At 40.7% G+C, this 27,427-nt stretch overlaps 1 protein-coding gene across 1 annotated transcript in view; it reads left to right on the top strand.

The window, feature by feature from the left end:
• Positions 1-27,427, top strand: part of COL1A2 (collagen type I alpha 2 chain) — a gene marked incomplete at its 5' end in the record, with an annotated part of 93,739 nt that overhangs the window by 47,502 nt on the left and 18,810 nt on the right. The window contains 24 exons of the mRNA XM_082258888.1: positions 2,757-2,807; positions 4,219-4,263; positions 6,840-6,893; positions 6,988-7,041; positions 8,320-8,373; positions 8,672-8,725; positions 10,268-10,321; positions 12,017-12,061; positions 13,933-13,986; positions 14,104-14,148; positions 14,732-14,785; positions 16,350-16,448; positions 16,530-16,574; positions 16,696-16,794; positions 17,631-17,684; positions 17,774-17,881; positions 19,500-19,553; positions 19,639-19,737; positions 21,791-21,844; positions 23,363-23,461; positions 23,556-23,609; positions 25,140-25,193; positions 25,487-25,540; positions 26,310-26,363. Of these exons, the coding sequence (XP_082115014.1) occupies positions 2,757-2,807; positions 4,219-4,263; positions 6,840-6,893; positions 6,988-7,041; positions 8,320-8,373; positions 8,672-8,725; positions 10,268-10,321; positions 12,017-12,061; positions 13,933-13,986; positions 14,104-14,148; positions 14,732-14,785; positions 16,350-16,448; positions 16,530-16,574; positions 16,696-16,794; positions 17,631-17,684; positions 17,774-17,881; positions 19,500-19,553; positions 19,639-19,737; positions 21,791-21,844; positions 23,363-23,461; positions 23,556-23,609; positions 25,140-25,193; positions 25,487-25,540; positions 26,310-26,363 (1,491 nt within the window). The remainder of the gene's footprint in view (positions 1-2,756; positions 2,808-4,218; positions 4,264-6,839; positions 6,894-6,987; positions 7,042-8,319; positions 8,374-8,671; positions 8,726-10,267; positions 10,322-12,016; positions 12,062-13,932; positions 13,987-14,103; positions 14,149-14,731; positions 14,786-16,349; positions 16,449-16,529; positions 16,575-16,695; positions 16,795-17,630; positions 17,685-17,773; positions 17,882-19,499; positions 19,554-19,638; positions 19,738-21,790; positions 21,845-23,362; positions 23,462-23,555; positions 23,610-25,139; positions 25,194-25,486; positions 25,541-26,309; positions 26,364-27,427) is intronic.

Here is a 27,427-nt window from a genome sequence, read left to right as displayed (position 1 = left end):
GCCGTGTTAATGCTTGTGCAATAAATAGTGTGTTGTGCAAAAGAAATAAAAAGTGGCAAGCACAATACACATGGCAGGTCTTTCGGACAATATAAAAACGACTCTAGGCTAGCCAAAAGGCCTGCCCAAGAAATGTTGTGCACAAAAAGCAGTAGTGACATGATTTAGAGCCAATGAATCTTAGTAGGGTCCCAAACCCATTGTGTTTTTCAGGCACCCCCAGGGGGAACATTAGTGGGAAGTCCTAGTGCTCCCCATCCCTACAAAAAGGCATTAGCAACTACATCCGGGGACAAACCTGGTGCACCAGGCCAGAATGAACCTAGGATGAAAGGATCAAATCTTCAACGCTCACCTATTATGTGACTGAGTGCCAGTGAAACTCAGTGGGGTTCCAAACCAATTGAGTTTTTCTGGCATCCCTGGGACACCACCCCCAGGGGGACAATACTGGGAGCTCCTTGTGCTCCCAAGCTACGCAAAGGCTGCCCCATCCCTACCATAAGGCATTAGCCCCTTGGGAGACTCCTGCCTAAAACTGGGGACATGCCTGGTGCACTGGTCCAGAATCAACCTGAGAGGAAAGGAGCACCCCAATACCCACCTATTACATTAGGAGCAACTTGATCTTAGCCAGTCTAAACTTATTTCTACTTTTGGATAGACTAGGTAAGGGTGGACTTTTTTTCTTTTCCTGACCCATTAGGATGATCTTCCTACACTTCCTTTTCTGTAGACAGAACAGGAAATGTGAGAATATCACTCCAAAGACAGTTGTCACTGGAACAGGCGCCACATTGGAAGATTTCCCTTTCATTTCCGGTCTGGATTTTACCTGGCTTTCTGTCCAGGTGTGGACACCAGGCCAAAGAGAGAGGGGGAATGTCCCCAGGGGGACACAGAGGGCAAGAAAAACCTGGCAGGGGCTTAATGCTTCTCTATTCTCCATTAGTCACCTTCCATGCTAAAAATGTAACAAGGATTCTGACTGGTTACTGTGGGCAATGAGACCTATTCTTGTTAGCACGCTTTGTATACATAATCCTCTTCGTGGCCCTGTTAAATGACCAATATTATGGCTTGATGTTAATTAAATAGGAAAAACAGCAAATTAGTTACTCATATACAGTATGCATCCATAGTAAGAGCTCAAGGTTTCTTTATAACTTCCTGTTTCACAACAGGAAGTGAGAGGGAATCTTCACAAGAATATGAAGACGAAACCTGCTCTTAGACAGTTGTACTCATTGGAAAATTTCTTCCCACTTGTTCTTGTGATAATCATACATTTTAGATTTCCCCCCATTCCCTCAAAGCACTAAAGCAACCCAGCTCTGACGCATATGTGTTGCATTGCTTTACAATGCACGGTATTGTACTACCATACATTGTGATGTGAAGCTTTGGAAAAAATGATGCATGTTCAATTTTTGGGTTGCTCTTGTTCAATGGCAGCCCATTCAAAATAAGTGGGCTGTCTTTACGCAATGCACGTTAACACGTGATGCATTGCACATATTAACGCGCAACACAAAAGAATGGACAGGTTGGAATGGGCCCTAAAGTCCAACCCTGGCCAAAAACTTATTTGAAAGGACTTGGAAAAAGCAAATATTACCGTATGTCAATTTTTTAGCTGTTGTCCCCATTAAAAGCTCACCTCACTACCTGTCCTTCTGACAATCAAGAAAAAATGAGAGTCACTGATACAGGAAGTCTTGCACGCAATAATACAATCCTGACAGAGGTTCTAACCCATGTTATATAGGATTCCTCACCAACACACCTTGGTATAGTGAAAATCTTGTCCTTTATTCACATAAAGGACAAGACACATTGCAGGATCTCTTTTTCAAGGCAGAGTGATGGACAAGTAAAGGACAATAGTATCATTATACCAAGGTGTGCTGGTGAAGATCCCTATTTTACGTTGATTATATAGTGGTCCACCAGTTCACTACAGCACCCTATGCGAACTGTGGGTGAGCCTGTAGGGAGTGCAGAGGATACAATACAACTTCTCTAGAGTTTAGAAAAAGAGATTAGAGATAACCCTTCACCATTATACTGTATTTACTGTATAGTCTGGGCACACCCTGGAGAGAATCCTCATTACTTCCTGTGCTTAAAGGAAGTAAGAGGAAACTTTCTTTATGTGATGTTTTATCACAGTCACATGATAGTTTACATGTTTTGGGGTTGTATTTGATATCTGCAAAGAGAGATCACACAAATACTTATCAGTATAACTTTTAATAAAAGTAATGACAGATACAGATAAAATTTGAAAATATAACAAGAATACTTAACTAAAGATGCTGTTTCCACCACGGAGTCCCGCCTGCTTACACAGCGTAGCACACAGGTGCTCACAGACGCATGCATGACTGCAAGCTCTGATATGAGACTGAATGTTCCAAGTTACAACTGTAGTTTATAGGATTTGTGCCAACTCCCCTTAGAGCAAGATGACTTTTTAAGGACCTGGTCAGTTTGTAAGGGCATTCCTTTGGCATGAAGTAATTTAAGATAACCAGAAAAAAAACAGGATATTAGAGGCTTTCCTATACATACGCGAGGCAAGGAAACATGAAATATGCAATTTACCCAACATGGGAACACTGAGATCAGTCAGAACTTGACAAGGGTTCTATTCCTTTCTTTACTCTCTTCAAAACTAAAGTTTGCCTGGAGTTTGGCCCTATGTGATTAATTCTACCTTTGAAATAATTGTATATTTTATTTTCTCTTTTCAGAATTTTGCTGCTCAATATGATCCTTCCAAATCTGCAGAACCCGGAGCACAGGTAAATAAATGTATTTTAAGTTCGTAATCCTTTTATGTAAGATCATTTCCCTCATCGGCACTCAGCAGAGCAGTCATTGTGTTGGCTAAAGTAATATTTGTGTATTGGTTTAACCCAGTCTTTCTCAAACCTTTTGCCCCACATGAACCGTTGAAATTATTTTCAGCTCTTGGGGAACCCTTGCTAAACCAATTCATTGGCGGCCAGTGGGAAAAATGCCCCTTACATCTATATACAGTGGCAAGAATGCCCACTTACAGTGGTGATCAGAATGCCACCCTTGCAGACAGCTAAAAAGGTCATTGGTTTCATGCAGCTGGCTTTGTCAAGTGGTTTTGGCCCCCGGAACTATGCAGGCACCATCAAATGGGATGTCACACAGTCACAGCTCAAGGTACCCCTAGCAGCATCTGGGGAACCCTAGGGTTCCACAAAACCTTGGCGGGTTTACCCAATGCTGACATTAGATAATTCTACTGTCAATTCATATAGTCTCACTATAAGTTAACCATCCTTTGGCTTCACGTATCTCCCCTTAGTGATTTGTACAGTAGTGTCCATCTCTAATCGGTCAGCAAAGCCATAGTAAAAGTTCCATCTCTCAGAAATTAGTTGACCTCTAAACAAAACGGCCATCAGTAACATCATCATCTGAAGAGTGACCCACAGTAAATCACTTTTCAGAGGGCATTATGTCACCTCATCACTGCCTGTTTTCACCCCTAAAAACCCACACCACATTGCACATGGTTGCCACATAGCCCCATTCATATGAATGACCTGCAAACACAAGAGTGGGGATCAATTTTGCAAAGTTTAAAGGCCACAGCATGTATATACCCCAGTATAGCTGTGTTTGCAACTTAGGGGGAGAAGTTGGGGGGGGGGTAAAAACCCAGTTTATTAGTGTGTTTTTTTTACCACCACGAGTGTGAACTATCCCTAAAAGTTTGGTCCTAGCTGAAAATCTGCTTGTAATTAACATTCTTAAATTTTTTGTTCTATGGAATGGCTGTTTTTTAACAAAAAAAAAAAAAGATTGTCTGAAACAATGGCATGTATGATCTATGGAATCTTTTATTATACCATAGATGGGCAGAATAAGATATCAAAGCAACGTGCCCATTCAGGCAAACAACAGAAAATAAATAGAACCCATTTTTGTTCTGTAGGCAGATGTGACCAGTCTCCTGCAGCTCTCCTGCAGTATGTAACTGGTACAGCTGGATTGCTTATTTCCCCATACTGTAGAAGGCTGCTATTCACATAGGTGACCTTTAACCCTGAAAAGTTTCGAGCCAGGAAGTTACCATTGAAAACATAATTCTAATACCTTAATAATGTCTCATCTAACAAAATAACAATTCACTTTTTATGCCTCTTTATTCATAATCAACATCATCTTTTATAGGGTATCATGGGACCAAGAGGACCTTCAGGACCCCCTGGATCTCCCGTAAGTATATTACCTGGAATGGAGTCGAAAGAATTGCAAAAATGAAGCTTAATGTTACAATTGTCATTGTGATGAAGTGTAGGAATTGGTGTGCTATAGTACCAGGATTAGGGATAATAGGACACAGGAACTGTGTGTGACATGGCGGTTTAGGAGTAGTGAATCAAAGTTGGCATTGTTTTGAGAGTAGCGGATTTGTAGTCCATTGATCAATATAATGGGAACTTGAATAATGAAGCTTGTGGCTCTAGAATTATGTTTGAAATGACTAGAGATAACAAAAAAACTAATAATAATAATATAAATGAGTCAGAGATTTTGGAGTACTGTGACTGTGATTGGTGGATTATGTGTCACTGGTGTTAGAAATAAAGTAGCAATGTTTACTATAGTGATGTGTCATGTGGGTCAGGGGCGATTTACAGGTGATGTGAAACTAGGGTTAGGAGTCATGTGATACTAGGGTTAGAAATGATATGGCACTAGTGATAGGTGTGATGTGACACTAGAGATTGGAGTGATGTGACATTAGGGATAGGAGTGATGTGACATTAGGGATAGGAGTAATGTGGCATTAGGGTTAGTAGTGATGTGACATTAGGGATAGGAGTGATGTAACACTAGGGATAGGGGTGATGTGACACTAGGGATAGGAGTGATGTGACATTAGGGATAGGAGTGATGTGACATTAGGGATAGGAGTGATGTGACATTAGGGATAGGAATAATGTGGTATTAGGGTTAGGAGTGATGTGACATTAGGGATAGGAGTGATGTAACACTAGGGATAGGGGTGATGTGACACTAGGGATAGGGGTGATGTGACACTAGGGATAGGAGTGATGTGACACTAGGGATAAGAGTGATGTGACATTAGGGATAGGAGTGATGTGACACTAGGGAAAGGAGTGATGTGACACTAGGGAAAGGAGTAATGTGACATTAGGGTTAGCAGTGATGCGACATTAGGGATAGGAGTGATGTGACACTAGGGATAGGAGTGATGTGACATTAGGGTTAGGAGTGATGTGAGTGATGTGACACTACGGTTAGGAGTGGCATGACACTAGAGTTAAGAGTGATGTGACACTAGGGTTAGGGTTAGGAGTCATGTGATTCTAGGGTTAGGAGTGATGTGACACTATAGTTAGGGTTAGGAGTAATGTGATACTAGGGCTAGGAGTGAGGTGACACTATGGTTAAGGTTAGGAGTGATGTGACACTAGGGTTAGGAGTGATGTGACACTAGTGTTAGGAGTCATGTGATACTAGGGTTTGGAGTGATTTGACACCAGAGCTTGGAGTGATGTGGGACATTAGGGTGTGGAGTGATGTGACACTACAGTTAGGTGTGATATAATACTATGGTTCAGGTTGGCATGACACTAGTGTTAAGAGTGATGTGAGTGATGTGACACTATGGGTAGGAGTGATGTGAGTAATGTGACACTAGAGTTAGGAGTGATGTGACACTAGGGTTAGGAGTGATGTGGCACTAGGGTTAGAAGTGATGTGACACTAGGGTTAGGTGTGATGTGACACTAGGGTTAGGTGTGATGTGACACTAGGGTTAGGAGTGATGTGGCACTAGGGTTAGGAGTAATGTGACACTAGAGTAAGGAGTGACGTGACACTAGGGTTAGGAGTGATGTAGCAGTAGGGTTAAGAATGATGTGAGTGATGTGGCACTGGGGTTATATGTGATGTGATACTAGGGCTAGGAGTAATGTGACATTATTGTTACAGTTGGTAAGGAGTCATGTGGCATTGTGATTAGAAGTGATGTGGCCCTGGGATCAGAAGTGATGTGTCACTGGTATCTGAGATAATGCAATACTGTGGTCGAGGGTGATGTGGCACTGGAATTAGAGTTGATGTGGCACTTGACTCAAAATTTAAGTGGCATAAGGCTAAGAGTGATGTGGTACTGCAGTCAGGGATTATGTGATACTGGGTTAGAAGTTATGTGACAACACAGTCAGGGGTGATGTGGCATTATAGTTAGGAGTAACGTGGCAATACATTTAAAAATGATGTAACACTGGTTTTGAGTTTAGGAGCAATGTCATTCTAGAATTAGGGGTGAAGGATGGTGAGGTGATGAAGCTAGGGTTTTTTGGTTGTGGGATTAAGAGTGATGGTATTCTGGATTTAGGGCTGATGTGGCACTGGGGCTAGAGGGCAATGGGGTTTTAATTGACGTGGCATTAAAGCTATAAATAATGTGAACTGGGACATGAAGTGGCATTTGGGATTGCGGATAATATAGCAAAGGGTCAGGAGTGATCTGGCAGTTTAGGTGAGAGTGGTGGGACACTTAGATTAGGAATGATGTGAATTAGGAGTTTTGCAGGATATTGCATTGCATTGAACTGTTGGACTCTGGTTAGGAGTGAGGTTCCATTGGCATTAGAGTTAATATGTTACTTGGTTTAGACTCAATCTTCTACTGGATGATCTAACCCTTAGATTATAAAGTGAGGGTGGACACTGTAATAACAAATCTAGGAAAAGTGATTTATTTTATCAACATTGTGTATATTGGAAATAAAATCCTCTTTGTTTTCCATTTGTAGGGCTCTCAAGGTTTCCAAGGTCTTCCCGGCGAACCTGGTGAACCCGGTCAAACTGTAAGAGTCCAGCTTAATTTTTAATCCTAATAATTATTGTTTTTTGATATACTGTAAGTCCGCATTATTAATTATATTACTTTATATCTTATAGGGCCCTGTAGGATCCAGAGGACCCACTGGTGCCTCAGGAAAACCTGGTGAAGATGTAAGTTAACAAAACATTCAGTAACGGTTCCTACAATACCACCCTTTACTCCTGGCAATAAAACCTGCTAGCATAGACATTTGGAAGATAAAAGGGGATGACATATATGGCACTTTTCAGCACCTCCTTCCCATAGCCAATTCTGGCAGCAATTATCTGTCCGCCATGAGGTGACAAGAGAATCTACTCTGTTATCATCCCCTGGGGCCTCTTGAGATGAACTTTCCAACATTGTAGGGTTACCCAGGAGTCCTCTGGACTATATAGATAAATATAGCTTCACACAACGATCGGTTGTTATTGGATACATTTTAAAGAATCCAACCCTGCTAAAATCATGAACGCCAATCAGAAATTATTTTTTAAAGGGTATCAACTTTTTAGCAGGGTTCAAATTTGCATCTTCAAGTTGTCCGTACACCAGATGTGTGCAGATGTTGGCCTAATAGGTGACTAAACATGCATGTGTGGGGCTACAAGTGGACATCTTCCTCATTAACTATCTCTATCAACTGATAGCTGATTGCAGATAAAAGTAGGACTATATATATATATATATATATATATATTTTTTTTTTTTTTTATTTTTTTTTATTTATTTATTTATTTATTTTACTTTTTTTTTACTGGAACAGATCCAACATAGTTTAGGAGAATATAACAACCAGCCTTGAATCCAGCAATGGTCATGCCAACATGTCCTAAAATCAAGGGATTTACCCTGTTTTTTTTTTTCTTTTCCTTACCCCCCTCATCCTGTCTGTATTATGTTGATTCTTTTTTTTTTTTTTTTCATTTACCAGAGACCTGACTTGGTTATCTGTTTTGAACATTTGCCAGATGTCCCACACCTTCACTATTATATATGGTAGTTAAGCCAATGCCCCTTAAAAAAAAAAAACAGTTTTTACAACCAGGGTCACTTCCTTATCAACCAATAAACTCCTGCTTGGATATCTCTTCAGCAATGTATGACTGTATATAGGTTGTACCTTTCTAGCATTAGGCATCGGCTGCAATAGTGCTTCTGTTCAAAAGGAGGCTTAATAAGAATATTGCATCAATATGCATTGTCCCCCAGATCCCTATCCCATGGGATTTCAATTTGTGCTTTACCTGCAATTAGACCTACAGCAAGTGCTGCATCACCCACTGCAAGCCTAATAGGTTTAATCTCTATAACTTTTCATTATCTTATCAGTTGATAGATGAACATATAATTTGATGTGTGTTTTCCTCTTTTCTGATGATTCATTTTTATTTTTTGTTGCCTTTTAGGGTCACCCTGGCAAATCTGGAAGACCTGGTGAGAGAGGACCCGTCGGCCCACAGGTATGAGTACTTTATTTTGCACCAGTATTAATAAATCTAAAATAAGCATGAGCTTGAGCTTTGAAAGCCCATATATCACAACAGAACTACTTTAAACATTAATAATCTGGTGTTAGCTCCTAAGTCGTTATCAACATTTCTGTTGAGGTGTAATATTTTATAAAATTAGAATCTGTTACTATATTCTTTAAAAATTCATATTTACACCATTTATACTTTTATTTGGTAATACATGGAATATAAAAAAAACAACATTCAGTACCACATTTATTAATTGATTCTCCCTTCTCTATTTTAGGGTGCTCGTGGTTTCCCTGGAACTCCTGGCCTCCCCGGATTCAAAGGCATTAGAGTAAGTTCCAGTTTACAAAAGAACAAAGATCATTTAGTTGTTTAACTAAATGGTAATTAGAATATAAAGGATTTTATTAATACTCATGTTCTGTTTTTTATATACAAATAAAATTGTGATCCTTATTATTCACCATAGAATCCTCATATCACCCATATAAACTGTATATACTTATTTATTATATCATATTGATGGTGTGTTGGAACATATTTTTTAATGCACAGCAAAAGAGCTTATGTTGTATAGTTCTGCAAGTTCTACAAGACAATGGAGATGGCTCTTTACTGTAGAGATATCACAGTATGCAGTGCTTTAAGTGGGCCGGTATGCACTGGTACTCAGTACCGCCACTTCCAAATATGGCTCTTGAGCATACCGCCACCTCTCCGTGCGCCTTAGCGTACCAGTACGCTAATTTTGGACATCTGCGCCCTCAATTGCCCCCCAAGAATATTTCCCACTCCAGAGCCAGACCAGTCACCGCCAGTAAGTCCCCCTGCTCCGGAGTCCCAGCCCAGGCTGGGGGGGGGTGCCCTGTGGGGACCCTGATGTGGGGTGGGGGAGGGCAAAAAATGTATAGGCTATAATAGAGTACCGGCACCTCTTTTGGGCCACTTAAAGCACTGACACTATGCAAAAAAATGTTTAATTAGCTTAGTGAAAAAGACAAAGCTTCACCATCCAAACATGTACAAACAATTACCCTTGCACATGACAGGGTATTTTAAAGTGCATCATATTCATGAAGCTAAATTAAAATATCTCTACTTCTTTAGTACACCCCATTGCATTTGTATTTGCCATGTCAGTGCAAATGCAGGAGGCCCCGTTACAATTCTGAAAAGATTAAGGTTGATTTCAGAAAAGAATACAGCATGTAAAGTGTACGTTCAAGCTTAGCAAATGAGGCTAAGCTGTGATAAATTCAATTATCTAATCACATTTAAACAAATTACATTTTCTTTTCAAAATCCAATGCACATAATTGGGTATTCTAAGTGAACATAGAGCCATTCCTTTTACAAAGTTAAGTAAACCGCATCTACTCATTTAATAAAAAAACATATTGTCTTCCTAAACAGTAAGTTTTAATAAAAATGCACATCAAATTTATCAAGATTGTAATTGAATATAGTTTATAAATCTTTTATAATTTTGCATCCCATAGCAAAATGTATGTTTGCAATAACTAAGCACATTTTAAATTGATCAATAGCATAGGTTGCATGGCCCAGTAACCCAGTTAGCCTTAATGTGTATAATTCAGGCAATGTGTGCAATATGCATAACTTTTGTTTCCAAAAACATCCCTTTTTTGGTTGGAGAAAGACACCATTTTGCCCTGCATTTACTCTAAATTTGCCTTATAAAGATTCCTAATGTAGATTTCAAAAATAATGTATTACATGTATTTATGCAACAAAACTGAACATGACAAATTATACCTACAGTGTAAGAGCCTAGCACTTAAATCAAATTTGTATCAGTATTTAGTGTTCTGGCCTGATAGAGATTCTAATGGTACTTTGTGTTTTCTTTCAGGGACACGCTGGTTCAGATGGTCAGAAGGGAGCTACTGGTGTCTCTGGTGTGAAGGTAATTTGCTTTCTACTTTCTCTTGTATAAAGGAAACACTTTCGAGGAGAAGAATGGATCTCTAACTCAAATTTCCACCTGTGGGATTGCTAAAGTTCAAATCAAAGCTTTGTTTCAGTCCCTGGCACCATGGAACAATAAAAACAAGTTGAGCCCAAAACATTTTCATGGTCATGTTTTCATTTTAGGATGTCTTGGCCTCAATGGGTTTGTATGTATTGGTGATCCCAGTGATAAAAGCAAAGTTTTAACTGGCACCTGGGAAATCCCAGATGTGGTAGGGCTTACAATTACTTTATAAGTGATGGGGTCTAGATCCAGGTTTTTGGTGGACAGGTAATGGCAACAAGAGATAGATGCTTAGCACATGTCATCAAGGATGTAGCCCGCTAGATTTTACAAAGTTTTTTTTTTTTTTTTTGGTAACCTGTAAGAGAAACACATAATGAGCTTGTATGCATCGCATACTAGCTCATTATGCAATACTTACCTTAGAACGAGCCCCCGCCGTGCCGGCCGCTTACCTGTATGACGGGCGACATGTCCAGTCGCCCGTCTTCCGGGTTCGCGGCATCCGGCCATCTGATTGGCCGGAGCCGCGGTGACGTCACTCCCGCGCACACGCGCGGGAGCCGACAGTCACGGCACGGGACTCTGAAGAAACGGCACCAGCTGCCGTTCCTTCAGAGCGCATGTGCCAGTGACGTCACTGGATGCATGTAAGGTAAATATCTCCTAAACGGTGCATGTTTAGGAGATATTTACAGTACCTATAGGTAAGCCTTATCATAGGCTTACCTATAGGTAAAAGTGTCCGAGGAGGGTTTACTTCCTCTTTAAGTCATCTGCTGACATGCATCTAAAGCTTACAAAAGGCTGGCAGATGAAAGAGCCTGATGGCAGCGGATATCTTTCTGCAGTTTACTATTTTTATTTATTACAGATACTTATATAGCACTGTCAATGTACACAGCACATTCCATATATATTGTACATTCACATCAGTTCCTGCCCTCAAGGAGCTTACAATCTAAGGTGCCTAACTTAAACCTGGTACACCTGAGCCGAATATCGTCCAGTATCAGCCAGTTAAACAGAAACTAGCCAACATTTGGCACGTGTACACCAGCCTATCCAACAGAAGCCGGCCATTCGGAAAACCATCATCTGATCGGTGCTGGCAGCCAATGGACCAGTGTGTTCTGTACGGATGGCAGTCCCCCTGTCATAACACAATAGCTCAACAGGGAGATCACTACATTAACATTGGATAGTTAGTACAGCAAGCTCCTCAGTTATATAATGTTCAGCCCCCGCATGCAAAGCTTTACATTCATACACACACATACTAGGGCCAGTTAACCTACCAGCATGTCTTTGGAGGATGGAAGGAAACCCACACAGGTACAGGGAGAACACGCAAACTGCATGCAGGTAGGGCCATGGTTGGGATTCGAACTGATGACCCTAATACTGGCAGGCAGTAGTGCTAGCCACTGTTCTTCCTTACACTATACAGAAGGCCCGTGATATATGGAAATCAAAATTCTATATCTTCTAGCGTTGAATCATCCAGATATAAAAACAGGCATATGTCAGTGAATTCATTAAAAGATTACATTACTAAAGTCCTATATTTTGGTGCAACATAAGTATTTATTGATGATCACTTATCCTATTTTTTTTTTCTTTTAGGGAGAAAATGGTGCTAATGGTGAAAACGGTTCTCCAGGTCAAGCTGTAAGCATCTTATATTTTTTTTTTCTTTGTTAATTTTTGGTCTGCTGTGATAGTAATTTGTCAAAACAAAAGCATAATTGTACTATTGTTCTTTAGAACAATGGGGACATGAGCATCCATAACTAATTTAGCCAAGCGTACATGTTTTTGCAACAGAAACCCATAGTATCAGCTTTATTCAGCACCACGCAAGGAAAATCCATTATAACATTCGACTCTTCAAATAACATCTTTCAAACAGAGAGGCAACAGAGTGGCCACAGAAATTCTTTTGCTTCTTGATTCAACTGTAACAGACCAGATTGGTCAATGAATAACCTTTGGTTATGGTTCTCTTACATAATAAGAGCATTAATTCCCCTTGTCCATTTACCAAAATATTATTGGTCTGGCTAGATAGAAACAAAGTCTTGGGGTCATGTCTCTCCTCTGTATAATGAGCCCTGGGAATGTACCTGGTTGGATGCGAAGGTATTGAGAGGGCTTCCCTTGTGACTAAAGTCCAAGCACCCCTGTAGGTGTTGCAAGGGAGTGCAATTATCAAAGGAGCACAGATGTCGTTAAGTCGATCCGCTAAAAGCTGTTTTAGGAAGTATCTGGCTAAGTGGTCCTCAGGCAGGTGGTCAGAAATTATGGCAGGAACACAGGGGACACCTGTGGAAGAGCAGGTCCAGTATAGCAGCAGGGGATATGTTAACATTTATTGGAGGAACCAGGATCAGACTTACAGGGCCAAACTGGAGAAGCATAGCAGAGGTCAATATCCAAGCTAGGGTCATACACAGGAGGTAAGCAGGATGCAAGGCCGGAGTGTAGTCAGGAACAGAGCCAAGGTCATGCCCAGAAGTCAGAAGGAGAAGGCAGCAGAGTGGTCAAGAGGCATGCCAGAGTCATACGTTGATGGGCCTGTTACACAAGACGGGGTCACAAAAAAGAGGTAAAGCAGAGGGAAAGTCCAGAGGCAGTCGGTAACAAGGAATCAGGATAATGCATGATACATAGGAACAAGGAGCACTGGAAAGCTACAGATCATCCAGCAATCCTCTTTTATTGCTTCCTTCCTTAAATAGGGCATTTGGCGTCATTTCCATGGTTGGGCGTGCACACATGTAATGCATCTGTGAATGTTTCCATGCAAATGGCTGCATCCATGTAGGATACTGGCAGACATGCAAGGCCTGTGTCTTCACACATCTGCACCTCTGTTCTGGACAGTGCCCTAACAGCCCTGTACAATGATGACCCCTATAACATTGATCTAAGGGAAAACCAGGTGCTCCTCTAGCTTGTCCACAATGACAACTTCAAAGCACAAGTTGAAGACATATTTGTGATGGTTCTACTTTGTCGAGGCCATGGTATAGCTAGTGATAGCTAGTCACATTTAACTGAACTTAATCTGAAGAGTTGAAGGACACTTTGCTACTCATCCAAGCTGAAGAAGCTCCTTGGATAACTAGCAAAATGTCCTTCAACAATACAGAAGTCCAGTTAAATGTGACTATCTACCAATACCTACAGATAGAGCATGTACCCACCCTTGCTTCACTGAAAAGGGTAATGCAGGTGGAATTAAACCACCAAAAACATGTTCAGGCTTATTAAGGTGGAACTAGTTGATAAGTCGGTGTGCCGCCTTTTTGCAGTGATTCTAATTTCAGTCACTTATTTATTTTCCATTGTATTGTTTAATCATCCAGCCCAATAGGTTTACTGTGTACATATTGACACATAGTTATAATGATTTTACTAGCTCTGCAATGTGCATAGTGACACACTGTTATAATGTTCTACAAGTTATATAGATATTAAACAAGGGGTTTTAAACTAATGAATGTATAAAATAATTCATATTCCCTCCTGTTTTGTAGGGTGCTCGTGGTCTCCCCGGTGAGAGAGGACGTATTGGACCTGCTGGCTCTGCTGTAAGTTTATAATCATGTTTTTATGTATTTGAAATGTAGCTTTATCACTGAATGTATCAGGTTTTCTAGTCCACGTGATTGTTTCTATAGGCTTATCATATATTTCTATTTCAATAGGGTTCTCGTGGAAGTGATGGCAGCTCTGGCCCCACCGGACCTGCTGTAAGTATACATTTTTATTATATTACAGATGGTATAAATGAAAGAAAATCTTGTGCTAGCAAAGCAGTATTTTACAAAAAAATATATATATAATATGTTACCTTGTATAACAGAAGTCGAAAGTGTTTTGGCAATTTTGCATGCCTATAGTAAAAGTGCAGTTATAGCTAAAACTATTGTGCTAGTTTTGAACTGTAGGGAAAATTAGATCCTCTGTAGGTTTTTAATGGTACTCACAGGGGTAGTTCATTCTCTCTATTTGTCATGGTGACTATTGTCCATGAGAATGCAAATGATAGGAAATCCAAAGTTTCCATTAGAACAGTAGGTGAGGGAAATTCAAAATATCTGATACAAGACCAGTATGTAAAATAAAATTAAAAAAAAGTCTATCTGCAGCTAAAGCATTTCCTATTTGGTAGGGGGCAAGGTTGCTCCATCATTCATTTGCTGGGGCATCTCCCAAAAGATGGACCTTTAGAGTATTATTTAATCCTGAAAAGTATTTTCATTTTAGGACATAAAATAAAAAATGCATTTTGAAAAATTACTAAATGGTTCATTTTTTGTGATTCTTTTTCAGGGCCCAATCGGTTCAGCTGGTGCTCCTGGTCTTCCCGGTGCTCCTGGTGCCAAGGTGAGTGTGCCAAGCCTGTGTATTTCTGGGTTACAGTTACCTGAAACTTTCTTTAGTGAATAAGGCAATAAGCATTGGGTTCAGAAGAGTAATCCATAATGACCAATCATAACTCACCTTTCACAGATCTGCCATTAGTAAGGGATAGCTGATTGGTTGTTGTAGGTTATTGCACTGTGCATTTATTATTGTTTAGTTCTCTGTCTTACTCCATAAACTAAGGAATACTAAGGAATGATATCTTAAGGCTGTTCATATTTATGTGTGTCAGTAATGTGCCAAAATCACATGTTTTTCCTACATGCAGAGAAACCCACTGCCACTTAGTAGGCACACGGGGTGCCATTAACCATGTGGTTCTGTGTGGCATATTCTTGGAAAAGAGTCAGGGACTTCTTTTCTGCATTTCTCATGCATAGAGCAGCCCATAGAAATGAATGGGCTACCCTACACATGGCATAGGAAAAGGTGTCCGCTCTTGGTCACAACTGTAGGTGTAAACCAATTGTAAGAAAAGTAAGACAACAGTATTAGAACTGACTTTTTGTTTTTAGTAAGGCCACCGCCTAGTCTTAAAATTCACCTTCCTCTAGTATGGCAGCATAGAATAATGAAGGTGACATTTGTCAGATCCTAATGTTCTGCAGACACTGTGACATGGCCCACCACCCTCTGTTCTTTGTACCTTGCAGGGGCAGGTGGGGAATGAAAATTTTTGGGGGGGGCAGCAAAACCAATCCGCCCCCCCCCCACGCGGGCCGGCCAGCAGTTAAATCTACCACCCCCTCCCCTCTCCCAGGACAGACGGCTGGCTGCCCGTCCAGACAGCTAGCATCCTTACCTCCTCCTTCCCCGAGCAGCTGTGAGTCTCCTCCGGTCATACGTCTCCTCCCTCGTCCTGGCCAATGGCCAGTAAAATCGCTTCTCTTTTCAGCCAATCAGGAAAGGGATCTCGCGACCCGCTTCCTGATTGGCTGGGAGGAAAATCAGTGTGATAATCGCGAATATTCATTCACTTTCGTCATACAACTGGGTGGGCTCAGGGCGCTATGCCCTGCTCCCCGAGCCCACCCTTTTTTTAAGCCTATTAGAGCCTCTGGCTCTAATCACGTGCTTAAAAAAAATCCCCTATTGGAATCCATGCGTCCGGTGCCCTGCGTGTAGATTAGTGGGCCGGATGCATGGATAGGGGGGGGAGGCGCCCATGCGCCCCCAATGGACGGCTGCCACTGGTACTTTGGTAACACTCACCTTGAGTTCTGTTCATCCTGTAAGCCTATTTGAGAAACTCTCTTCCCACCCATTGGCTTACTATGCAGGTACTACCACTGCAAGCCTTCGTTTTTCAGCTGAGGCAATGCAACCTAGTATATTTATAAATTATAGGTGATGGTGCTGGCCATGCTGAAAAACATATGTATGACAGTTGAGGAAATACATGAATGATTAAATAGGCCTTTAAGTGCAATCAGTATTTTAAAAAATATTATGGTTGGTGTTATCTTTATAAACTATATTCAGCTTGCATCTCAATAACATTCTTTCTTTTTTTTTCACCTACTAGGGTGAGTTAGGACCTGCTGGTAACACTGGCCCAACTGGTGCTGCTGGAGGAAGAGGCGAGCCTGGACCCCCAGGTTCTCTTGGACCCGTCGGACCTGCTGTAAGTAAAGTTTGGCATTGAACTGATAATTCATTTTACAATCTTGATTGTACCTAAAACTTTTGTTTGCTTATATTTTAGGGAAACCCTGGTAATAATGGTGTCAATGGAGCTAAAGGTGCAGCTGTAAGTATCCTAATCACTTGGGTGTGAGATAAGCTGTGGGGGTAGTATTTGTATTGTTGTAAATATATTGTATTTATTTGGATATATTCTTAACTAAAATGTTCTTCTTGCACTATTTCAGGGTACTCCTGGCATATCTGGTGCTCCTGGCCTCCCTGGAGGTCGTGGTATTCCTGGACCTCCCGGACCTGCTGGACCATCTGGTGCAAGAGGTCTTGCTGTAAGTAACTCAACTCCTACAAGCCACCTATACTATTTAAAGGTCATTTTGGCTTAAATTATGGATATATCCAATTGTTTCATGAACCCTTTGGGAGGTAAAAGGGGATGTCCTAGAGGACATAATTTTCACTACTAATCTACCAATACTCCCTTAATTTGAGCTTACTGATTACATATTTCCTGTGAGTTGGGCAAGACTGCTTATATAGAAAGTTTTGCTTCTGCATTTCTTCTAAAGCTGGATACACACTATACAATTTTCTTTAGATTATTTCCTTTAGACTTACCAAAATCAGATAATATGAGGTCAAAATCATATAATATGAGGTCAGACCTAAACACTTTCAATTTGTATGCAATCAGGCGGGCCCTTGCACTACATAGTTGAAGGTAAATCTAAAGGAAATCTACCAACAAAAGTTGTATAGTGTGTATCCAGCTTTAGAGATTGGCAATGGAAACCCCACGGTGATGTTATTATGCCTCACACGTTATGCAATAAATCAGTATTACTATTCCTTGGCTGACTTTAGAATGTCTAATGACAATGTATTGTGTTGACAAATTCAAACTCACTTATAAAAAGTAGCTCCCTGTTGCAAATTTTTTACACTGTTAATAAGGCTGAGTAAAGACTGATGTCCACCAAAGCCAACCTTTATATCTCTATGAAACATTATTAGTTTAAAAACACGTACCCTACTAAGTAGTAGGTTTGGCAATTTTATATTGTTGGAATGTTGTATTAATAAATAGCAATAAATTAATAAAATGTGTATAAATAAAGTATCAGAGAATAATATAGTCACATTAATGATGAATTTTTTGCTTTAGGGTGACCCCGGAGTTGCTGGTGGCAAAGGAGACACTGGAGCTAAAGGAGAGCCTGTAAGTATTATCAGCCAATGTTTAAAGTTAAATTTTGACTCATAAATTGCTTAGTGGCTCATCAAAAACTTTATTTTTTTTGTTTTAAGGGTTCCGTTGGTCAATCAGGTCCTGCTGGTCCTTCTGGTGAGGAAGGCAAGAGAGGTCCCAATGGAGAAGCTGGATCTTCTGGTCCTTCTGGCAATGCTGGAATTAGAGTACGTATGCTTTTATTTCAACTGTAACAATAATGTTTTTATTTTATTTATCAGTTTTGAAATAAAGAAGTAGAAAGTGAGGAAAACTTTCCAAGCAGTTTTAGTTGACCCATTCATATCCATGCAAGGTGTACCTTTATTTAGTATTTATTTATTACAGGTACTTATATAGCGCCGTCAATTCATGCAGCGCTTTACACATGTATTTTACATTCACATCAGTCCATGTCCTCGAGGAGCTTACAATCTAAGGTCCCTAACTCACAATTATACATACACATACTAGGGCCAATTTTAAACAGGAGCCAATTAACCTACCAGCATGTCTTCTGAGTGTGGGAGGAAACCAGAGTACCCGGAGAAAACCCACACAGGTACAAGGAGAACGTGCAAACTCCAGGCAGGTAGTGCAGTGGTGCCTCATTTCACTGTCCTTAGGACTTGAGAGGGGTCAGACTGACTTAGCGCCTGTGGTCAATGGGGGGGGGGGGTAGAAATAATGCCCCTTTGTTGGTGTCAGGATTAGTGCCCCACTGTTGGTATCAATGGGAGAAATCGTGCCCGTTGTTGGTGCCAGTGGAAGGAATAATGCCCCATTGTTAGTATTAGTGGGAGAAATAGTGCCCCATTGTTGGTGTCAGTGGGAGGAATAGTGCCCCGTTGTTGGTGTCAGTGCGCAGAATAGTGCCCCATTGTTGGTATCAGTGGGAGGAATAGTGCCCCGTTGTTGGTGTCAGTGCGCAGAATAGTGCCCCATTGTTGGTATCAGTGGGAGGAATAGTGCCCCATTGTTGGTATTAGTGGCAGGAATAGTGCCCTGTTGTTGGTGTCAGTGGAAGGAATAATGCCCCATTGTTAGTATCACTGGGAGGAATAGTGCCCCATTGTTGGTGTCAGTGGGAGGAATAGTGCCTCAGGGTTAGTATCAGTGGGAGGAATAGTGCCCCATTGTTGGTATCAGTGGCAGGAATAGTGCCCCATTGTTGGTGTCAGTGGGAGGAATAGTGTCCCATTGTTAGTATCAGTGGGAGGAATAGTGCCTCAGGGTTAGTATCAGTGGCAGGAATAGTGCCCCATTGTTGGTGTCAGTGGGAGAAATAGTGCCTTAACCATTGGTGCCAGTGGGAAGAATTACTATCCATTGTTGGCACCAGTATGGATGATCAGATAAATGTCATTAAGATTGACCTTGGCTTTCATATATTTCTGTTATGTAAAACTGTTTATTTCTTTGTGTTCGAGAGTCTGGTGTACAAACACATTTACCCTTGCCAATCCAACATGGATGGTTGGGACCCCTCACAATGGGCACCGCAGGTGTGCAGACCAAGGAACTGCACAGATATCACCAATAGAGTTCCTGAAAGATCGAAGAGACTGCCAGATGGTTTAACCCTCCAGTCTCAACCAGACTGTCCACTAAGTATCTCCAAAATATCCACCAAGTGTCAACATTTTAATAAGTTTAACACTTTTGAGATTACATCTGTGACTGAAACAAAAAATGTCGGGTTTACTTTCAAGACCCTGGGAAGCCAAAGTTATTGTTTAGTAGAATAGGAACTTTCTTTATAAAAACTGTTCCCCATTAATGGTGTCTACTTTTTGTGCATTTTAGGGTGTTCCCGGAACTCGTGGTCTGCCTGGACCTGATGGTAGAGCTGGTGGATTGGTAGGTTGGGTGAAGGGTATTCGGGCCGTTCAGTTACTATAAATATTAGATAAATATATGTAATAACCTATTGTATATATTTTAGGGCCCTGCTGGTAGCCGTGGTTCTTCTGGTCCTCCTGGTGCCAGAGGTCCTAATGGAGATGCTGGACGCCCTGGAGAGGCCGGTCTTCTTGGTGCAAGAGTAAGTCAGACTCACTTTGAAAATTGATTGATACTATGGTATGGGTAGGTGTATGTTGATGTCAATTTGTTTTGTAATGTCATGTTTGTTTTTCCTTTGTGCTAAAAGTAGATTTATTAAAAAGATGTTAAAAAAAAAAATGATTGATACTAATAAAATCCTCCTTACCTCTTCACACCATCTTCTTCATACTCACCTACCACATATTTCCCCCAGTCTGTAGTTATTAAAAAGTTTACAGTAACATTTTTTTTTTTTTACTTTTTGACATTTTTACACTTTTTCTGTGTCTATTGTTATTGTCTGTTCCCTTTTTACTTAGTTTTGAAGTTTTAGCTATGTACTGCTATTCGGGGCTCTGTTGGAGAAATTTACCCTTACTTCCTGTCATGGTGACAACAGATTCTCCAGGCAATGAGTGAATAAAAATCTGCAACACAGACACAGACAGAAATAAATTTATTTTTTAGTATACTAGGAGAAGACTAGAACCCCTGTGGGTTATTTTATATCGGTCTGTGTGTCCGCAGAACCTGTTGTCACCATGACAGGAAGTGAGGGTAAATCTTGTGAAGCAGTTGTGGGCAGGACAGGAAATAGGCATAAATATCTCTAACAGAAATAAAAAAAAACCTGAGGAATTCTAATCCCTTCTCACTCTATGCAAAGCTAGAAAACCAGCTAATGGCTTGACCTACCTTTTAAATATATTAATAATATATATAAGTATGGGAATTTTTTTTTCTTAGTAACCATACTTACCTTGGTGGATACAGCATTGGTCTGATGCTGCATCTGTCCCCTGCTGGCTCTAAGGCTGAGAACCGAGCGATCGAACACCGCCATTCACTTGGTTCTCAAGGCTCCCTTGACAGAGAGCTGGTGACTGTCAGTCCACCCTGCCTGCTTTGCCTGACCCCCTATCCACACTTACTGGAGTGCTGGGCTGTGAAGGGGGTGGGAGTGGCCGGCTCAGGCTCTCAGTGGCTTGCTAAGAGGCTGAGCTATGTGCCGGTCCAGGCATGTGGGCCGATCCTGAATTCATTGGCGTGATCTTGCCCGAACCTGGACTGGCTCTGTGCCGTCAGTCAACAGCGGGCTTTAGCCTGCTGTCTGCTGAAAACGGGTCACAGAAGAGCAGAACGATCTTCACTACGCGTTTTGGCCGTACTTCTTTTTTAACATACAAATATCAAGGTTCTCCCTCTGGTGGCTATCTGTATAACAGTCAAAGACTGTCGCCATCTCTGGTGCAGTTGTAGAATATAATAAATAGAACAATCAATGTGACTTTCTCCTAACATTCACTGGTGGTAAATCAATCACTGTCAATTAAAACCCATGCACCAATGAGTTCTTGGTGAATGTCAGATTTATTGCTTAATAAATATACCCTTGTGATTACATAAACTGCTTTAAACACAGCTATGCCTAAAGATTTACACTGAGATGAGCAGTAAAGCACAATCATTGTAATGCATTACTAAACAGGAAGCACAAACATGGCTGTACCCATGTACCTATTTATTTTAAACCTGTAAAACAAATTTATAAAACAATAATGCAAACTGAACTAAATTTCACTGTATGTTTTAGAATAGATTCAGTCCTCTATCACTAGCTCCATCTATTGGCTAAAATGTGGCATATTTTCCCATTGCGGTATTTCAGAAAACTATATTGTTTGTGGCCACGAGAGGGAGCTGATGATGCTGGAGTTAATCTATTCAGAAATATATGGGGAAATTTAGTTCAGCTTACAGTTTCTAACATGCATACAACAAATGTTTTATAAATAGACCATTTTTTTTAAAATAACAAATATTAACCATGTTTATTGACATCAAGTTATCCACATTCATATTTAATTTCTCAAAATTATAGCCAAATACAAGTTCATTTCAGGCATCAAACTGGCCATAAAATGACAAAATGTTTTTGGGTGTCTCTTGCTTTTTGAACAAGAAGTAAAACAGTTGCAGTTTTATTAATTGTATATACTATTTTCTCATTCTTTTAAGTTTAATCATGTTTTTTATTCTTTTTCATTTAGGGTCTTCCCGGTTTCCCTGGCAGCAATGGTCCCCAAGGCAAAGAAGGTCCAGCTGTAAGTTTCTGACTTTTTTAGCAGCACTGGAGATTGACATAGTCACCTACCCTGTCCCTGACCACACTGGAACTTTTCCCTGGCTCTAGTTTTCTGTCCTTGCCAGATGGGGTTCTTCTCCCTACATTAACCACTCACAAAATGAAAACCAAAACCTGGCAGGGCACTGCTATTTATTAGCACTGCCCTAAATCAAGATGGCCGTGGAAGGTCACCAGGAGTTGTAGGGTCCAATCAGACAGCTGCTTCTCCTGGGTCACCTACGGAGGCTGCAGGGGAATACCATCCCCCTAGGTCTCCACCCCATCCCTGAGTAGACAGGTGCAACCTGCTGGGTGGAGTAGAAGTACTCCTGCCAACATACATGTTTGCCCTATGTAAACTTTTGTAGAAGGATCCTTTGTTAGAATGATTGCTAGGTTACTGGGTCCTGTTTGTAGCTTAGGAAGGGCCCAGGGATTGGGTACCTAAACTATTGAAATAAACTACCCCCATAGGAGCTGATGTTTGCCCTATGTAAACTTTTGTAGAAGGATCCTTTGTTAGAATGATTGCTTGGTTACTGGATCCTGTTTGTAGCTTAGGAAGGGCCCAGGGATTGGGTACCTAAACTATTGGAATAAAGGACCCCCATAGGAGCTCATGTTTGCCCCATGTAAACTTTTGTAGAAGGATCCTTTGTTGGAATGATTGCTTGCTTACTGGGTCCTGTTTGTAGCTTAGGAAGGGCCCAGGGATTGGGTACCTAAACTATTGGAATAAAGGACCCCCATAGGAGCTGATGTTTGCCCTATGTAAACTTTTGTAGAAGGATCCTTTGTTAGAATGATTGCTTGGTTACTGGGTCCTGTTTGTAGCTTAGGAAGCGCCCAGGGATTGGGTACCAAAACTATTGGAATAAAGGACCCCCATAGGAGCTGATGTTTGCCCTATGTAAACTCTTGTAGAAGGATCCTTTGTTAGAATGATTGCTTGGTTACTGGGTCCTGTTTGTAGCTTAGGAAGCGCCCAGGTATTGGGTACCAAAACTATTGGAATAAAGGACCCCCATAGGAGCTGATGTTTGCCCTATGTAAACTTTTGTAGAAGGATCCTTTGTTAGAATGATTGCTTGGTTACTGGGTCCTGTTTGTAGCTTAGGAAGGGCCCAGGGATTGGGTTCCTAAACTATTGGAATAAAGGACCCCCATAGGAGCTGATGACAAAAGTAAGATATGTACTTCTTTGTTTTATTTCTCCCACGGCTTTTACCTTTGATGGCTAGCTTTAGGAAGAAGGGTTATTTTTTTACATTATCTATGATCTTTGTGTGGTCCTTCAAATTAAGAACCTATACATACAATGGAAAAACAATGAATATCTAAAAAGTTATCATGATACATTTACTGTCAATTTATATGATGAGATAGGTGTATTCAATACATGTGTAATTTGGTTTAAAGTTTTTGATCTAAAAATACCATAAAGGTAACAATAACATTTATTACTGAATATTAAATGAACCTTTTTATCTTCAAGGGTCCCCAAGGTATTGAGGGTCGTTCTGGTGCAGCTGGTCCTACCGGTGCTAGAGGTGAACCTGGTGCTATTGGATTCCCTGGACCCAAAGGTCCCAATGTAAGTTGTCTCCCCAAGTTTTCACTTTAAAAAGTTAACTTTGCAGCTTACACTGAAAATTACAGGTTTCAAGCTGTTCCTAATTTGTTTATAGGGTGAGCCTGGCAAGAACGGAGATAAGGGAAACCAAGGACCTTCTGGAAACAGGGTGAGTGAAAAATCAACGTCTTGTTAATATCAAAAGACCTGTCCAGTTTGCTATAAATTGGGTAGACTTTTTTTTTTGTAAATTAGGAAAATGTTTATTGTATTAAATAGGTAACATAGTAGTCCAACACAATACAGTAAAATAAAAAGTGCTTCCGTTTACATATCCAAGAGTATTGATGAAAGAGACAATAACACCAATATATATCCACATCTTCGCAGTTATATCAAAGAATATACCAGCACAGTCCCACTATGCCACCATGCCAGCAAAGATATAGTTGTTTATAATAGCTGGTTGAAATAACCCTTAAGAGCCCATTCAGACTAGCGCGATTTGTCAGGCGACTTGTCAGCCTGACAAGTCGCGGTCGGTCGCTCGCCATTGAGTAATACAGGACCCATTCTAATAGGAGCGACACAAGTAGCTCCGACTTAGAAAAAGGGTCCTGTACTACTTTGGGGCAACCTGGGAGCGACTTGCATAGACTTCCATTATGTGAAGTCCCTGCAAGTCGCGCTGAAGTCGCTGTGCACCGCGACTTCACAGGTTGCCCCTCGAAGTCGGATCGCCTCAGTGTGAACCGGCTCTAAATCTTTATGGTCTATTTGGGCACATAAACAATATCTGGTATACAAGTTCCCGGGGTATCTAACCACAAGCCCCACAACTTTTCAAATTTACCAGGGCAACCACGTCTTGTAAAGATATGGCGTTCTGGGGGTAACGCATTTCCCACAGCTAACACCCAAGATTTATGTGAGGGGGGAAATTGAGTAGACTTTTATTCACATCCTGAAGTGCACCTTTGCAGAAGTTAAGATCTCAAACTTCTTATTTTAACTCAAAAAGGTGTAATAACAATCACCACATACAGTGAACGGGCGGCAAGGTTAGGAACCACTGCTGGGACCATAGTCCTTGTCAGTGCTTTTTTTCTCTGAGAATAGGTGCAGGTACTCCCCTCTTCTGAGTCACCCCTTGTCTACACTCCCTACCCACCTCCCAGCGCTGTCCTTTGGTTCCACCCTCTACCCACCTCCCAGTACACCCACTTTTAGAGAATACAGAACCAATCAATAGGCCATTCAGCTCACCCCACTGACCCCAGCACCCCTTTGCCATTGCATACATTCAGACTGGATGTCCCGGAACTGCGTTCCCCCACGTTCCCGCTGAAAAAAAGCCCTGGTCCTTGCCAACTCAGCCCTGACCCTGCTAAAGTGTTATTACTAGGGAGGTAATAGCTCCATTTAGCTGCATGTTGTATGTAGGTTTTATACTTAGCAAAAAGGACAATTTTACTACTGTTATGATATTTAAGAATAAAAAGCACATGATATGGACACTAATAGAAAACGTTAAAAGCACAACACTCTAACAAAAGATATTGCTCCCAAGAAACTGCAACACAACAATATAATACATGAAAAAAAAAAATGTGAAGACCAATATTTGTTCAATATCCTTGGCGCACACGCTAAACTATGCTTGTCAACAATACCTTACATTTTCAATCTTTATCTTTAGGGAGCTCCTGGACCCGATGGAAACAATGGTGCTCAAGGACCCGCAGGTCTTGGTGTAAGTATTGGCTCTACATTGTCTATCTTCTCTGACTGGAACGTATTTACTGGCTTTGAGAATGATGTAATCCATTAGGAAGTAATGATCTGTCCGAGGCATTTTTCTAAGGTCTCTGTGATATCATGAGTTCAGGAATGTTGATCCACATAAGCTAGAATAATGTCTGGCTAATTAAAGTGGTTTCCTGTAGTAAAGATAATCTTCATGCAAAAAAACAGAAAAACCTTAAAAGGGTACAAACCCTGACAAAAAAATCTAACAAATATATATTTCTTGTTTTTCTCCTACAGGGTGCTACAGGTGAGAGAGGTGAACAAGGTCCCTCTGGTGCTCCAGGTTTCCAGGTAGGTTTTTCTCTAATCATCCTCCACATTGAAAAAGAAATCACAGCTGTAACAGGCGTTTTTTTCAACTTTTCTAAAGTCAAGCATTACTTGGAAAATATGAATACACATTTAAGGTGCTGGCAATGTATCTACACGGTTGACACATTAAGAGCCGGTTCACATTAGCGCGACTTGTCAGGCGACTTGTCAGCCTGACAAGTCGCGCTCCCTCACGGTCCATTGACCGCTACAGGACCCATTCTAATAGGAGCGACACAAGTCGCTCCGACTTAGAAAAAGGGTCCTGTACTATTTCGGGGCGACCTCGGAGCGATTTGCATAGACTTCCATTATGTGAAGTCCCTGCAGATCGCTCCGAAGTCGTGGTGCAATGTAATGCACAAGTCGCCCCCGAAGTAGTAAGGAGTCGTGTCGCGCTAATGTGAACCGGCTCTAAAGAAGTATAAACATAATGAAAACACTACTCTAGACTACACAGTCACAAAATAAACACTTGTCAGCTGTGATAAATGTATAAGATAATTTTTATTGGAGAGATTAGGCAATTGCTTTTTTTGTGACACAATACAAAATTTGGAAATTCCCACTGTAACCATCCTTAAGACTTTTTTTCAGTGCTAGTAATAAACTGATTATTTTTGGCACATTATTTAAATAGTTCATGAAATGTACACTTAAACACAAAATATACTCATCAAAAATAAACAATATCTTCTGTTCTCTGTTATTTTGCCTATGATCTCTAACACTTTCTTCGTTTTGGCAGGGTCTTCCTGGTCCTGGTGGTCCCCCAGGAGAAGTTGGCAAACCCGGCGAAAGAGTAAGTACACTTTTTTTTTATTATTTTAGTTCTACAAGGTCACCAATGTGCACACATACAATAGGGCCAACTTGGGTGGAAACCAATCCCCTACTGAAATGTTTTTGGGTTGTTGGTGGGAACCTGCAGGGAACTTAACAATCTAACATGGTAAAAATATGCAAACTCAATGCAGATAAGGACTAAGTGCGAACAGAGCCTACAACCCCCCCTTAATGCAAGGCAAGAGCACTAATCATTTAACTACCCTGCCAGTAGTATATATTATTAGACAGAGCAAGGCAAGAGCACTAATCGTTTAACTACCCTGCCAGTAGTATATATTATTAGCAGTGTTGGGGTAGTTACTCAAAAAATGTAACTAGTTACTAGTTACTTCTGTAAATTGTAATGAGATTACTTTACTAGTTGCTGCATTTGAAAAGTAACTTCACTACTTATTACTTTACCTTCCTCTTTCTTAATTGACCGTGTAGAAGAAGATACATGACACTCTTTCTGCATAGAGTTTATTGTATAAACACAGGCTTTGGGAAACATGAGAACAAAACCTGAAAAAACAGAATAAAACATAAAGTGCAACAAAAAGTCATAAACTTCATCCCTCTCTATTCTTCGAAATAACGATTGTATCGCACGGCTTGGGTAACGCAGGAAAGCGAAGCGCGTTTCTATAGCATAGTAAAGTAGTGTAGTTACCAATATTAATATTGTAACTAGTTACATTACTTTGTTACCAAAAAAAGTAATGTAGTTTCTGTAATCAGTTACTTTGTAACTAGTTACCCCCAACACTGATTATTAGACAGATATCACAGTAAATCAGTCATTAAAACTGGCCATAGATGATAGCATTTCAATGTCTGTAAACAATCTATCCAAATTATCTATTTTATACTACAGCATATAGATATAGCCCTTTGCATTCAATGAACATTTGCATGTGTGTGTGAACAGTTTAGTTCCTAGTAAGATGCATATCTTAGTGGAATAATAGTCTGTTTGAGGTAGAATGTGTGATCTAGTTGGATGAGGAAACATTCAGAAGTTTGCAGACCCTCTAC

The sequence above is a fragment of the Pelophylax lessonae genome (genome assembly GCF_965119305.1).
Source record: "Pelophylax lessonae genome assembly, chromosome: 5".
Taxonomy (NCBI): Eukaryota; Metazoa; Chordata; class Amphibia; order Anura; family Ranidae; genus Pelophylax; species Pelophylax lessonae.
Note: the sequence above shows the minus strand (reverse complement) of the source record. Positions and strands in the feature narration are given on the sequence as shown.